The sequence below is a fragment of the Ixodes scapularis genome, unplaced genomic scaffold, assembly GCF_016920785.2.
Source record: "Ixodes scapularis isolate PalLabHiFi unplaced genomic scaffold, ASM1692078v2 PGA_scaffold7__128_contigs__length_106722199, whole genome shotgun sequence".
In the NCBI taxonomy this organism is placed as follows: domain Eukaryota; kingdom Metazoa; phylum Arthropoda; class Arachnida; order Ixodida; family Ixodidae; genus Ixodes; species Ixodes scapularis.
Window position 1 is genome coordinate 46,614,326 of NW_024609882.1, and position 15,555 is coordinate 46,629,880.

At 45.1% G+C, this 15,555-nt stretch overlaps 1 protein-coding gene across 2 annotated transcripts in view; it reads left to right on the forward strand.

The window, feature by feature from the left end:
- The first annotated feature begins 582 nt into the window (after nucleotides 1-582).
- The window catches only part of LOC8027059 (putative extracellular sulfatase Sulf-1 homolog), an 86,848-nt gene continuing 71,875 nt past the window's right edge, over nucleotides 583-15,555 (forward strand). Inside the window, exons 1-2 of one of the 2 annotated variants that reach the window (XM_029979461.4) lie at nucleotides 583-984; nucleotides 4,015-4,379. In XM_029979461.4, coding sequence (XP_029835321.2) covers nucleotides 4,025-4,379 — 355 coding nt within the window. In that variant the 5' untranslated portion in view covers nucleotides 583-984; nucleotides 4,015-4,024. The remainder of the gene's footprint in view (nucleotides 985-4,014; nucleotides 4,380-15,555) is intronic. The other variant, XM_029979455.3, reaches the window with a different exon arrangement.

The window sequence follows — 15,555 nt, forward strand, 5'->3', positions numbered from 1 at the left end:
TCAACAAGTGAGGGCAGAAATAAACTCAAATCAGTAGCAAAGAAAAAAAAAAAAAAAGGCTATTTGGATATTGATTTTAATCAAAACAGTATTTTAATTTCAACAAAACATGTTATGTCTACTGTTACCACGCAATCACGATATTACCGATATTACTCTCAAACAAATCACATTTGAAAGTAGAACTCAACAAGCTCACCACTACTGTAATAATTTGTACTACTAGTTTTCACACGAAAATGCTTATGATTAACTTTAGTGAATTATTTATTTGGGTAATCTCTAGTTACTAGTCTCAAACGAGCTACTCCAAATCCTATGTAATAAACAAACAAAAATGTAAAAAAAAACGCCACAGGATGATTTATTGCATTGATCGATGCAATTTGATGAATATTTATTTCAGCAAATATTGACGCCTAACATTGATTCACTGCATCTCATAACGTTTGCAATAAATCTTAAAGAATTTAAATGTTTTTTTTTTTTTTTTCCTTTTTTGTCGATGGCACTAAAATGTATAATAAAATGATGACATTTTATAACAGTAGATGGTGGATATATCCTATGTTCAAAACAAGGTTCGGCTGAGTGTTGAAATAAATGCCCAGACGGTGCTTCAGCGGAAGTTTCCTCACCACAGGCTCTAAACAAAGCCGACGCTTTTTTCTGACATAACGATGGCGGCTTCGCAGAGTCAACCAATCCCAACCGTTTGCGCTTCAGAGCGCGTTTCTTGCGACTGAGGGTGCCCTTCCTTTCACAAAGTTGGTTGGGTGAATTTGGCTCCTCACTTGGTCGTCTCTGATTGAATGGAAGTGGCGCTTTTTCTGCTGCGTTTACTATTTTAAAGATCACAAAAGCGAAGATGCGGTTGCTCAAACCGTTCCAGGGAAAACTTAGTTAAAAGCAGGCGAATTAATTATACATCGGCCTTCGAAACTTTACCGCCAACTTCACCGAAGGTTTCCTTGTTTTTGTCCGGTAAGTGACAACGGCATCTTGTGTTCGTGCTCGTAGGCGACCCTCAATTACGTTTTCGCACAACCAACGTTTTTTTCCCCTCTGTGTGTCGCTTTCAACGTCATGCTGTGCTAATCGCTGTAAAATACCGGAGCTGCCGACTCCGCAGTGATTCGTCGCTTTTCGAAACTCGCCAACTTTGTGAGGCGGTTGAGTAACTTGCTCACTCGGGGGTTGTCGCATGTTATATCGTAAACCTCAAATATGATGCTCAACAACATCCTCCTGTCTGAGAATGCCTTGAAGGATGTTAGGGCGTGACAAGGAAAACAAGTATCTGGCATTCCAACGGCTAGTTTTTGATGACTCCGGCATATTTTCACGGCGCACACTAGTGCACGTATCGCGGATCCTTGATTTCTTCACCGCGAAGTTAACGCTCCATCTGCACGGTTTCCTCTGTGCACGGAATTACCCGAGGAAGCTTAAGTGGATTTACAAATGCGACCGATTGAGTGACTGCGACGACGCCGGCTCGTTTGGCATTGACATTCGTCCGTGTTGAACAACTCTTTCGCTCGTTTGTTGTTGCAAATTTCAAGGTTGCAGCACAGTAATAGTCGCCCCCCGTTGACCGCGTTCCCTACAGCCTCGCAATAGTCGTCTGCTTCTTACCTCTGCGATGGAGTTTCGTCGTAATTTGTGAGGCACTGCCCTTGAAGCAGGTTGTGAAAACACGCTTTAGGAAAGGAAGAATGGCTCCTACAGCACTATACAATTATATAATGCAACATGAACGAGGTCTTTGGCCAGCTTCTGTTGCCCATAGATTAAAAGTTTGGTCGCGAGAAATTCTCGTGTGTCTGCTCAATTGTTGAGGACATTCAAATTTATCCTCGTTGCCAAAATCTTTGGGGTGTTCATCTTGCGGCTTCATTCTGCACCTTGCCGTGGCCGTACCCTCGGCACAATGTGCACAGGAAATTCGCCCTTTTTAAAAGTCCCTCTTCAGAGCAATTTAACACGGAGCAGTGGCTCGTGTCAAGTCGCTGCTGCAATGGGGGCAGCCAAACCCAAACAACATCTGGAGTTGAGCAGATCCTATCATAATGGCTGTCATCTGGATGATCGTTGTAGAACATCAGTGGAACGATCGGTCTGTGACGCGCAAGTCACTCTAATTGACAAGTACAAGCGATATTGGAGCCTTATTGCATACTTTCACGTCGGGAAGGTTTTAAGCCAGCACCTTCATTCTGAAACCGATCATCCAGGAGTGCGCGATTCTCACTTTGTGGTACTACCATCGCTAAAAGTTGCGAAGGATGAACATAGACGGCGTATAATCGGCACCAGATCATGAAGCCGCTTGTTCTGTCTTCCGGTTGAAGGGGTGAATGTTGCTCATTTTTCTCTCATTTGTTCCGCAACATTTTTTGCATGGAGGGAAAACCTAATGCACGTTTCAAGTATGCAAATTATTGCCCACCCCTTTAAAAGGAAGCTGAAGAGGTCCTTGAATTTAAACAAAAAGTAAAAGTTGTAATGTGGACAGCTTAAAAATTATGTGTCTTAAGTTTTCTTTCGATCTTTATAGTGGGAGCATTGTAATCGCCAATTAAAATTTCGACATAGGCCTGCCCGTTGCAACGCACCGAGGGTAGGAAAGCACGAGAGCCAGAGGCAGGCGGCGTTTTGCCGCCCTAGGCAGACTCTAATAGTGCCATCCCCCTTACCCCCCTCCCCCAACTCCCACTCTCCATGGTCAGTGGCCATGGGGAGCGGTGGTGGGGGGGAAGTAGCTAAGTCTAAAGTTAAAATTTTCAAGAGTAAATAGATTTCGAGCTAGAATTCCCAAAGCAACTAAATTTGGAGCTAGATTTAAAAAGAAAGCCAATTAATGTGGGGGCAGCCACATGTTGGCCGGCCCCAGAATTCTGCCACCCTAGGCAGCTGCCTACTCTGCCTATTGGGAAGTCCGCCTCTGGCGAGAGCGGAGAGAAAAACTAGCGAAATTGACGTCATCAGCGAGGTCAGATGACCCTTGCTTGCCACTAAACTGGCTAGGGGATGCTGGCAACAACGCCCCGACGCTCTGGACAAATAATAGGCGGCGGAGAGGATCGCCGCATGCCTGACGGCAGTCGCTGCACATATTTTTAAAAATGAATTCGGTTTACATTTATTTTTGCCCAAGATAAGTGCGATAGCTGAATTCACAGGTCAAAAAGCAATAGAAGTCCGCTCCCAACTCAGGTTTCTCGAAAAGTGCTTCAGCTTCCCTTTTGGGAGAGGCAGACTACAGACGGCTATGACTTTTGAATAAGGTCCGCGGGGCTCAGTGGATGACATTACTACTAGAGGGTCAGGTATTCGAGGAAGTTTATTCTTCTTGGCACTGAATAGACACCAAATGTTTTGCAGTCACCATGTATGGTCAGTCCATCTGTGGCCTCTTGCAGGAAAAGGAATGTTGCTGTGTCAACTATTAGACAGTAGGGAGGTAGCCTGCATTGAAGTGTGCCAACTTGTGCCTCTACGTTAGAGTTGCAATTCGGTCATTGCAGTGCAGCCGCTAGCCCTGGTTGTTTGGCCAGTTCACTGTATTGGCTAGATTGCCTCTTCACAGCACAATACACAAGTTTCCAAATTCCAATGCAGGCAAAGCTACCACAGCCTTAAAGGAGCTTCAAAATGAATTTTGAGATCATCTCTTCACAGTGCAAACTTCTCCGAGATATATCTCAGAAAAACGGGTGTGTCACAATGTTTCGTCACTTTTTTAATAGGGCATGATTGCGGTCATGCATGGTTGCGATTTTAAGTTTTTTTACATGGGGTTCATAGATCGACTTTGTGCCATAAAAGGACCCCAAACTGCTTTTGCAGCCGCTTCAGGCATTGATACAACCAGTTCGACTTTGGCGAGTAACTTGGTGCCTTTTTAATAGGGCACGATTGCGACCATGCATGGTTGTCATTTTAAGTTTTTTTACATTTGGTTCATAGATCGACTTTGGCGAGTAACTTGGTGCCGTCTTCTGTCCACAGCAACCCCACTATGCCGAAGCGATGGACGAACTTGCAGACAATCGGAAACGTCTCGTGCCTCCTGCTGCTTCTGCTGCCTCCAACCTTCTGCCGACGCTCGACGAATCCACTGCCCAGCGAAGCCCGTGTCTCGGGACCATGGTCCGAGTCTCGGGGCGATGCTGGCCCAACGTCGGCCGCCACGTCCAGTTCCTCGGCCTTTGACGGGCGCCGGCCGGTGTGGAGGGGTGTGCCGGTCGCTCTACGGTCTTCTCCAGTGCCTCCACGGAAGAAAGAGCCACGTCCGCCCAAGTCCAACGTTCTTCCGCGCGAAAAGAAGCCCAACATCATTCTGGTATTGACGGATGACCAGGACATTGAGCTGGGTGAGCTCCGTTTTGGCATTCTCATTTTCTCGATTCCTCCGGTTTTGAAGAGACCGCGAAACAGTCGTCTCATTTCTACTATACTAGGCCTCATCCATTTCGTGCTCCTTTGTAAAGCAGGGGTGGCCAACTCGCTCCTTTGTGGGCCTCATGCGGCTCTTCAGGGGCCAAAGTTGGGTTTGCGGCTCCCTTGTTAACCTCTGCCCGGACAGCATCAAAATAAAAAAAAAGAAACATAACAGAAAGTGCAGCTTGTATTTTGCCAGCTTTGTACCATTGTACACAGACCGGACGAGGTTTTTGTTTTGCGAATGGGGACTCACAATAAAGAAACATACCGAGCAATCGCTTTATGAGCGGAATTAGCCGTGGCTCTTCGAATATGTCCGTCTGGCCATTCCTGTTGTAATGGTTATGCTCCGTTTCACCTCATGATGGACCACGGGGAGGCTACAAGCTGTCGAAGCCAATTCAATGCTGCATGAATCTTGCACAACCTTTGGGAGGGGCGCGGCGACATGCGGGGTGCCTGGTCGCGCGATACATTTGCGGTGCTGGATTGGCTAAAATGGCTCCTAGAGTTTGCCGCGGTCCAATGTAACCTAACTTTTAACTCTGGTTCATACATTTGCGCCGACCACGTTGCGTCGTGCGGCGCAGCGCCTCTCCATTGGCTCGTCGTAAGGGTCACCATAGCAACAGCTCGATGCAAGCAGTCTTAACGAGATGCAAACGGCCCATTCACCCTGGACAATTTCTTGCGTTTTCTTACACTACGTTACGTTATGAATTCCTTAGGATGACTTACGAGCGCCTGCTACAATGGTGACCAGCGACGTAGCGCCCGTCGTAACATAACAGAAGGAGTTGGGCTCGGTTCAACTTTTCTTGCGACCGCTTACGTTCAACCAATCAAGACTGGAGGAAGTGAAGCCCCTGTGCATGCGCGCTGAGCGCGAGACCAGTCGCTTTTCAAAATGGCAGCGCAAGGTGGTCCCCCGTCGACTCAGCAAGCCCTCATTGCCGAGGTAGAGAAATACCCATGGCTTTGGGATGCCCGAAGGCCGGAATACCGGCTGCCAAGCATGAAGGAAAACTCCTGGAAGCCCATTGAGGCCTCTTGAGTAAGTTTCGTCGCATTCTTCTGTTCTAAAATACGAATGATTTAGAGAAAGAGGACGGACAGGAAAGACATTGCACATGCGTCAAGATGTGTACGGGAAGCTGAAATTCGTCTCGGGGGGTTGTATTGGGTGTATCTGCGCTGCGGTACAAGAGCGGAAACGAGCTATATCGTCCGATTTTCATACTATGCACGGTCCGAGTGTTTACAAAAATCACAGTCCGATCAGCGTGCGCTTGCAACTACAATCATCCAAAAAATACTGGCGCCAGAAGTTGCAACAATTATGGACATGCTTGTAGACCCTAAGATAGTGAAAAATAAATAAATAAATAAAAAAACAAAAAAAACTGATGAAGACAACAAAATCTTAAACGCAGCTAAAGCCTGAATTCCTCACCAGCTTGCCTGCTCTTTATCACTACAAACAATTATGAAAGCACCACGTTTTGTAGTACATCTCATCGTGCAATGCAAGCGTAGCAAGCTGTCACCCTTGCGCTTGAAAATATGTTTGGTTTTAGGGTGAGACTTGGCATAAAGCTTTATTTGAGATTAGTTAGTTAAAAAAAATATCAAAGTATTTCTTTTTCAAGTTGTACTAACAAGTTTTTAAGCATTGGTATGCAACTCGAGCAGCTGTTACTAAAGGTTGTGCCATACCAACTGAAACGGTTGTGCCACACCAACTGAAATTTCATATGTTGAATGGAAATCTCCATTGTGGGGGATTGACGAGAGCCGTGCACATCCTGCCATTCCCTCTTGGCACACTATCTCGCATGCTGAAAATTTACACCAATGTGTGACTACAGTTTGGCATTCTATTACAGAAATGGATCCTGGAGAATGCATGCGCATGTGGCAGAAAATAAGAGAGAGGTATGGCCAGGAATCAAGAACCAGTTGTGGCCACAGTGGTGCTGGGCAAGATGATGTGCAGCGGCCCAGCTGGGAGCTCTACCCGTACCTGCATTTTTTAGCTGGACAAATACGTCACGGAGGGTACTGTTTTTTCTGTACAAGGCTTTATTGGCAACTATGAATATGATTTATTTGTTTTCATTCAATATGCTGTTTTCCACTAGAACCAAGGCCCGCAAGACGGTTGGCAGCACTGGCCCTGCCGCAGGGGTAGTGGAGACACCAAGGGGTATGTGAAATAGCAGGCAACATTGACTTTTAACGAAGTCTGCTACTCTCAATTTAGAAATCAAAGAACATTTAGGCATTGGTGTGTGACTGGTTCCATGAGTTTTGTGCTCATTCATGTTCAACATTTACATTGTGTTTCGAGATGCAGATCTCCTCATGGGGGCCTACACTCCATGTGGGGGAAGTGCCATAGAGGACGTGACAGAGGGCAGTAACAAAGCCCACCTGGAGGACGTAAAGTGCATTGTCTTGAAGCAGCCTGTTTTAAGTGCAGTGCAGTAATGTGCCCGTTTTCTTTGTAGCACTCCCTCGATCATAGCCTGCGGCCAACGGACAGCTGCCAGGTGTTGCTGACGCTGGAGGGGGATGGCCAGCTGCCCAGCCCATCTCAGCTGGAGCCGACTCGTCCGGTGTCACCACCCTAGGTGGCTCCAGTAACAGCACCGACGCAGGCAACGGTTTCGCCCGCAGTGCCTCCACACCCGCCCTCAAGGAAGCCAGGCCGCAAGGCTACCGCCTCGGAGCGTCGTGCCAGAGAGGACGCAGCACTGGGCAAGATTCTTAGTGAATCAACGAGACAAATGGCCAACACGTGCAAAACGCCACACATTGATGCCTTGAGCCCAGACATGGCACTAGGGTTTTATTTTGCTAATCAGCTGGCGGCCCTTCCACCACATTTGAAGTGCCTTTGCAAGGATAAAGTATTGAAGGTCTTCCATGAATGTGAAAAAAGAAACCTAGCGGAAAAAGGCCTTCTGTCTTTAGATTAGCATAGGAAATGACATTTTAGACAAGGTGTGCCTATACCAGGTGTCTCAAAATTGCGGCCCGCGGGCCGCATCCGGCCCGTGACTCGCTGGGACGCGGCCCGCAGGCAACCGGCTACGAGTCCCGGTTCCAATCATCTTGAGCGCTAGAAATAGCATGCACCGTGGTGACCCCTTCTCGCCAATTCATTTTCGCTCAAAGAGTAGCTCCGCTCTTTTAAAGTATTCACATAGTTTATACTTATCTGTGTTAATTTGCTATTTGTTTTGCTTTATCCGTTGCTTCCTGACTTTTTGTAATGTACAACAATTCCACAATCCCTCCATCAGCAGGAGCCACTGCCAAAGATAAAGCTATCAGCTTAAAATTCTCGTCTTAAAAAAAAAAAAAAAAAAAAAAATCCCCATTAATTGCTGATCATTTGTTCAGAGTGCTGTAATAAAAATCGCAAGGAAAGCAATAACTGTCAAATTAACTGTCTGTTTTTAGACACCTGTTGAGCTTGGCTAATTCCTGAGTGAATTTAACAATGGGAGCAACAGTGTACTTGCTCTCTTATTCTATTAAAAATGACAGCACTTTGGCGAGGCGATGTAATTTTAATTATTGTTATCACAGCAGGTCAGGGACCAAAGTAGTCATATAAAGAAATCAAATCTAAAGATCACTATCCAAACTGTGAGTTCACGAAAAGCGTAGAGCAGGAGGTCTCTTCTCTTAACCTTAAACTCCCCCCTCCTGCCCCCCCGTTCTTATGCTGGCCCTCGACCTTTCGGGTGTGGGCTATCTGGCCCTCATACTCAAATTAGTTTGAGACCACTGGCCTATACAGTCATGTCTCGTTAATATGGACCAGTGTTGTGGAATGGGCACCCTCATTCCATTCCAATTCTGTTCCGGGAATTAGAGTTTTCGATAATTCTCCTAGGAATGGGGATAGTGGGCCCATTCCCACTCCTGGAATGGATGAATTGTTCCATTCCATTCCTCTAATTCATAAACATAAAAATTGGCACTTGACAGCTGTATTGTGCAATGTTTCCGACATAAGCAGCATAAAGCTGACATTATCAAACGCATAAGTAATTGCTAAAAAATGCTAAATCCCTCAAAAAAAAAAAAAAAGCACTGAATTTACTGAACTCACGGTGCTGGATTGCTTGGGGTGACTCGAAGCGTCCGCAGCGGTCCATCGCAAGGTGAAACAAGGTATGCGGAGACTAATGTCAAAGGAAATGAGCGGGCATCCACTAGCTTGCTTGTAACCCTAACCCACTTGAATGTAAAACATATAACACAGAAAACAAGCATCGGAACAAAGACCAAGTAAAAGGCGGACTTGCACGTCAAAATGCAGTATAAAAAAAAAAATGTCTGAGCAAAGCGCAAGAGGTGAGAGAGAAGTGAATCTCGCTTTGTTTTAATGCCGAAGCAAACCCAGATTTCGTGCTTCAAAGGAGTGAACATGGAAGGCAGCAGGGTGGCAGGGTTGGCCAGCTGCTAGCCTGCTAAACGAGATTCCGCTCTCGTGTGGGAAAGTATATATTGGTCAAACTGGACGCTGTGTTAATGACCACGCACGGGAACATGAATTGTCGATCAGGAATAAAGGCAATGCACACTTGCCAACTCACTGTGCCGACTGTGGGTGTGAGGCACGATTTCGAGAGATCAGGATCTTGGGTAGAAGCAAAGATAGCACAGCCAGAGAATTGACGGAAGCTTTTTATATAAAAAAGGGACGTGACTGTGTTAGCGATACCTCGGTTTCTTTGTTTGAAAGTGAAGTGCAGTTTTTATCCGGGTTGCTGTTTTGATAATGACTATCGTGGAATGTGTCTTGGTGGGTGTCTTTTCTATCTGTTTTTCTGTTTCCTTTTTTCTTCTGTGTAGCGTGCTGCGCATGCTCTTACTGGATATTCGTGGTCGATCGAGCACGAATAAACTAGTTGAAAGTTTGCGCTTGTTTGTGTCTACTCGCTTGTGATTGTCCCTTGTGTCGCGCAAAAAACCTCTAGACTGTAAACAACGCTCCTCGAACTATAAGAAAACAATAGGGGGTTTTAGAATAGCGCACGCTAAAGCTTTGTGTATGCAAGGAATAGCGTCGTCGACACTGCGCATGCTCCGAACGCAACCCAGGTTTTGCGCTTTGCGTGCGCAATTCTAGCGTGCGCTATTTCTCATAAATAGCGTGTGTATGCAAAAAGAGTCCTTGCACTTCTCCAAGGAGGATTCGTGATGAGAAGTTGGCTAAAGCCAAGACGCGCAGAGTTAGAAAAATGGCGGCTTCCAGGATTATGTCGGCGGTTGCTTTAACGGCGTCGTGAGTGCGACGTCGTCGGCGTCCTCGCGACTGCGATTTTCAATACGGGACGCCATTGTACTCGGTTTGGCGACGATCACCGGCAACTTGATGCTTGCGACACGCGAACATTTCTCGGCGAAGGTATGATGTGCTAGGGTCAGTACACGAGACCTCTCTTGCCGAGGCGACGCTAGCGGACACAACCGGTCAACTGCTCTCGTCGCATTCTCATGCCTAAACAAATCTAAAATGGTACTCTGGACCAAAAGCTTGTTTTTTTTTCTAAAGTTAAAGCATTTCGTGTGTGAAATAAAAATTGTGACTATCTTGGTGGCGTCGCAAGCGCGAGATGCTTGGGCTTTTGCGTCGCGACGGAGAAACGCTATTCTAAAACTCTCTCACATCGCGTGCGCTAATACAAGTGCTAAATTTAGCGCTAGCGTGCGCTAAAATTGCGTACATTATTCTAAAACTCCCTAATAACTGACCATCTTTCGGCGGCCTGCGAGTCAACGAGTTATTCGAGCTCTGAGAGTTGTGAGTCTCTCCCCGCTCCCAGATCTCAGTCTGTGCGTGCGTGTGCATCTTCCATGCCGCCGCGCAAAAAAAAAAAAAAAAAAGATGCAAGACAGGATGGACGATGAGGAGCCGTGCTTGGCGGTTTCTTTCATTGCCGCTCCCTTCGTTCCTTTTGCTAGGTTCTTGTTTCGATCTCGTGTAACACCAGTGAAGTCCGTCTTCTGCGCGTCCGTGAAAGGCGCCACCGCCACCCCACCCCCTCCCCCCTCTGGTCTTTGCTTTGATGCTCGTTTTTTGTATTGCATTTTTTTTGCGTAAAAGTCTGTTATATGGCTTCATGCGCACTAGCAGCTTCCCACTCATTTTATTTCGGAGCAACTGACTTGCTGGCTGGCTCGGCATAGCTGAACGTACCCCCCCCCCTCCCCCCCCCCCCCCCAGAAAAAAAAAAAAAAAGAAATAAAATAAAGAACCGGGCCTATTCCGTTCCCATTCCGGGCAAAAGTACCTAACTCCATTCCCATTCCGTTCCCCTCAACGTTGCCGCCACTCCACTCCATTCCGAGGTTGCGAACATGCGGAAGGGTTCCGGAATCGTTCCAACTACGGAGTGGCAACTCCGCAACACTAATATGGACACCTCCATTCCCCGAAAAAATTGTCCATAATAACAAATCGCAGTCTGGAACACACGCGATTATTGATAACAAGCATAGACAAAACAGGCATGGTATATTTAACCACAAATTTATGGGATGTAAGTTTTCACTGTTACTTTTGAGCCCACTTTTCTGTCGAGAAAGCGTGCACCGTCAATCTTGCAAAAGTAAAGCCAAGCTTTTTGTTGTTGTCTTTTTATGAGAAGGGAGGGGAGCTCTACTCTTTAACATATTGCACATGTCCTGAAGTCTTCTCAGTTTTGAATTTGCATATTTCTTTTTTTTGAGCTGAGCTAAAAGCTTTGTTTGCTTACGTTTTACACTCGCCATGGCCTCTGACCATTTTGCTTCTCACCAGATATTGTCTTTCCCTCTTCTTAACTGACCACAAAAGCATCCAACCTTGCTTTTTATGCACTAAGAATGCATGTGACAAATGAATGGGATTTATCACATGCCATCCTTGACCTCAAATAACAATCGGGGAGGGGCAAAGGGCACATTAGGGTTGAACCAGAGCCGTTTATTGAGAGAGTTTGGCCATACATTGGTTTGAATAGGCGAGCATCTCGGGGCCAACCACAGGCCGCGAAACAGTCCCTAGCGGTGGTCGTGTGATCTAAATATGTGACACGGCTATACTTCGTTTCACCTTATGTGCGAGCGAAGGCAAAACTGGAAGCGCGAGCACGGAAGCTCCGTGCGTTCAGGCTTTGCTCGAGCGCGCGAGCTGGGGAGAAATGCAAAAAGCGCTGGTCTTGCGCTTCTAGCTTTGGCTTCGCTCGCAGATAAAGTGAAACGAAGTATAATTTGAGCCGTGCCGAGCGGAACTCCGCGTCTCAAGACGCTCGCGCACCCCACCCTTTGCACTGTTTTCTTTCAGCCAGTCTCAGGACGCTGTTCTAGCAGTGCAGACAAAGGCATGGGCACGAGCGCGTGGCTTTCGAAAGTGCTTCCTATGCACGAGGTCTCGTACAAACAAAAGCGTTTCGCTGAGCTAGGCTCACGCGCCTGTGCCTTTGTCTTCACTGCAGACATTTGTGAGATGGAGTAGAGGTATCCTGATTGGTCGACGCATTGTCACAAATTTAGTTTACGCTCTAAGCGTGGGGGGAATATTCGGCGCTGGCGGCCGCCTTTGCTCCGCCTATTGGCCAAACTCTCTCAATACACGGATCTGGGTTGAACATCTGAAAAACTTTACCATCTTTAGGTGGGCACATCCTATCTCAAGACAGGCCACAAACATTTGTGTGCAGACTGTGACCTCTAGGGTTCACATTGTTATGTTTGTTGACCTATTTTAGAAAACTTGCATTCATATTAATGAGACCAAGAATGCACATATATTCCCAATTCATTCCCAAAAAAGTGGTCCATAGTTCGGACTGCGGGTTTCTCAGGTCACAATTGCATAACAACAAATCCCTTCGCAAAAGTTTTTTCGAAATTGCGGAACGTTCATAATAACAAGGTCCATACTAAAGAGATATGACTGTATATACTTGTTTGCCTAACTAACCTCAACCTTGTCAAGTTGCCAGTTTATTTTCGGGAGGGCCATTTGAGTGGAGAAGGGTAGTACAGTCAAACCTGCTTATATTGAACTCGCAAAAAACTGTCTACCAGTTTGATATACCGGGTATTTCAATATACAAGTTCTAATGAATTTGACATCAAACAAGAACACCAGATTTATGAAAGTACTTTATTCTCAAAGGAGCCTCTGTACGTCATGAGGGGCGCGCCATGCGGCCATTCAGTGGCCGCTTCTTCGTTTTTCAAGGTCTCCCCGGCTAACCCTCTCCCCGCTCCCTCCGCGGAAGAGAATTTTTTCTTTTCTTCCAAATAGTCAACGCAACCGCCTAAAAAAAAAAAAAAAATATGCCACCTTGCGCTGGCTTTTTTCTTTCAAGCGGCCTCAATGCAAACAAGGGCATTGGGAGAAAGCCAGCTCTGCAAGCTGGCTTTCCCCCAATGCTATTGCCTGCGTTGAGTGAAAGCCAGCTTGCAGAGAAAAACGGCGCTCTTGGCAGTTCAATCCATCGGGAGACGCTGCAATTTTTGTTCAATCGAACCACATTTTTTGCTATACATTTCCATTGCAGCTACTAGTCTGTTCAGAAATAGTGTGTTACAAGGCATAGTTTGAATTAACCTGGTTAAACATAATCATGTTTTACTGTAGTATCTGAGATTGTCTTGTGGACAAAATGCATGTCCTCTCCTGCAATTTAGTTTTGTGTAATAACTTCGCTGTCCTTTAAATATCAAAGTCATATATAAGGGTTTACATGTCGAACTAAACAAGTGCATCTGGCACGCTCGATTGCAAGACTGAGGATGAATTTCAGCCAGCTGGGAATTTTTTGCCACACAGCCGAAATACCAGTGACACGGCTAGAGTTCCCATTGTATGCCTGTTAATAGCCGGTGGTCTGTCTGTATAAAAAAGCATACATCACAGAATGAAAACAAAATAACAGGTGAACTTTCGTGTATATACTCTCCAAGAACAAATAAGCAGATAATGCTTTCGTAGATAAAAGAAACCTAAATAGTACCCTGAATTTAGAACCATATTTAGATTGAAAACAACAAACCCTACCTAATGATTTCATGCCAGGTGAAAGGCCTCTTGCAATATTTTTACCCTTTTAGTTTCCACTCTTGTTGCTTAATGGCTTCCTACCTTGCTGGGTGCATTGAATTTATATTGTGTTTTTGTTTATATTCAGACCTGCCAACCAAGTGCAATGATGTTTATTTTGTTCTTATTTACTGAAAGTGTGATAATCTATTGTCATTGACAGGTCAAGAACAGAGTACGAGTGGGAGAGGAGGAACCAGACGGGAGGTTGGAGCTGAGGAGCTTTTTCCTCTCCACCCCAAGCTTTTGCCCACCCCCTCCTCTCCCACTCAGTTCTTACCCTCTTACTGACTACAGACTTCATTTGTTCTGCTTTCCTTGCTTCCCAAAAACAAGTACTCACAGCTAGTACTCACCAAATAAAGAAATTATTTGGGGATATTTTTGTGTCATTTTATTAACGCATTTCTCTGCATGATTTGTCATACACAAACTAAAAAAAAATGAATGATCCCATTGATAACCAGGTCACATGCCAGCAAAGGAGTAATGGATAATATAGACTATCCGAGATGCTATATTTACTATATAGCAGCCAGTATGAGCTATGAACCTAGTGTGTCAAAGCCACCACAATAGTACAGTGCTCACTAAACTAAAAAAAAAAAAATAAAAGCGATGCCTTCAGGCATACTCCTGGTATATTTTCTTTCTTTCTACGACCATGCATTGCTTGATGCTTGCACCAAAGCATTTGTTTTAATGTCCCATAATGTCGACATGTACCTTCAGTTCTCATAAATATGCCCCAGTGTGATCACACATTATACTTTTCCTGCATTACACTTATTGCCTGTGTTTCGTATAGGTTTGGTGAGCACTTTGAACTGAAATCTCGGCTACTTGGTGCTTGCTTCATCGATTTTGGGCACCTCTGGCAGCAGAAAGCAATACTGCCTCGAACTGAAGGCTGTGAGATAACTAATAAGATCAAGTACATTGATGGTAATGCTCGATACAGAATGCAGGGAGAAACGAAGAAACTTTCAACTATTCGGACAAAATGCTACACAGCAAATAAAGGGAGATCACCGAAAAAAAGAATACAAACGCATTTCTGGCAAGGCATGGGGAAAAACTGCTTCAGCCAACCAACCCAAGTGTCGGACTGAGGCCTGTACCAAGCTGCTCTTGGTGTGTATTCCTACTTGGGGCAACCAGACTGGGTGGAGTGCTTTCTGCTCACTCAAGTCGACACGGAAAATTCCTTATTACTTTTTTGGATTTTTTGTGAAGCCACATAGTGTCAATACGCTTGAAAACCCACAAAGCTTTTTTTTGACTTTGGACATGTTGCATGTAATTCAGAGACAAATTAATGAAGCAAAAATTTCATAGACATTAGAAAGCACACTTAGGAACAATCCTGCGAAGAAAGCAATAACTTGAAAGAATATTTAAAGCACCCGGTAAAAGGCGACTCAAATTCTGTCTGGTTTCTTTGCAAGTTCCTCAAGACAACTAAGAAAAACTGACTGTTTCAGGGACTTCCAACGCTGTTATTTCACTGGCCTTTCATGTATATATGAAGTAAGTAAGATAAACACAAAACGAGCAGTCTAACCATGATACTGCACTCATTACAACAAATTTAAAATTTCTATTTCTGAGTGGATTGCATTTCCATGACCGGATGACTACTAAACAGTCGTGCTTCTCCTGCATTCATTTTCCTGCTCATTGACAAAATTGCTGGCAGTCATCTGTGCTCCATAAGACACATCCAGTGAGCCAAGGTTGAAAGTAAATTATAACTTTAATAAATATATTTCTAAATATTTTACTTATAAATGATGGCGTATTAAAGGGGCACTGACACCCCAAGGGTCATATTTTTTTTTTATTGTCTAAAACGATGCAAGTTGTAGTCATAGACAGGCAAAAAAAAAAAAACTCGTCGGAAAAAAATAAAATTTCCTCTGCCGCTCCTCGCCTCCTCGGTTCTTTTGATCGGTGACGTCAAAAATCAGGAAATTTAGAAGCTTTATAGG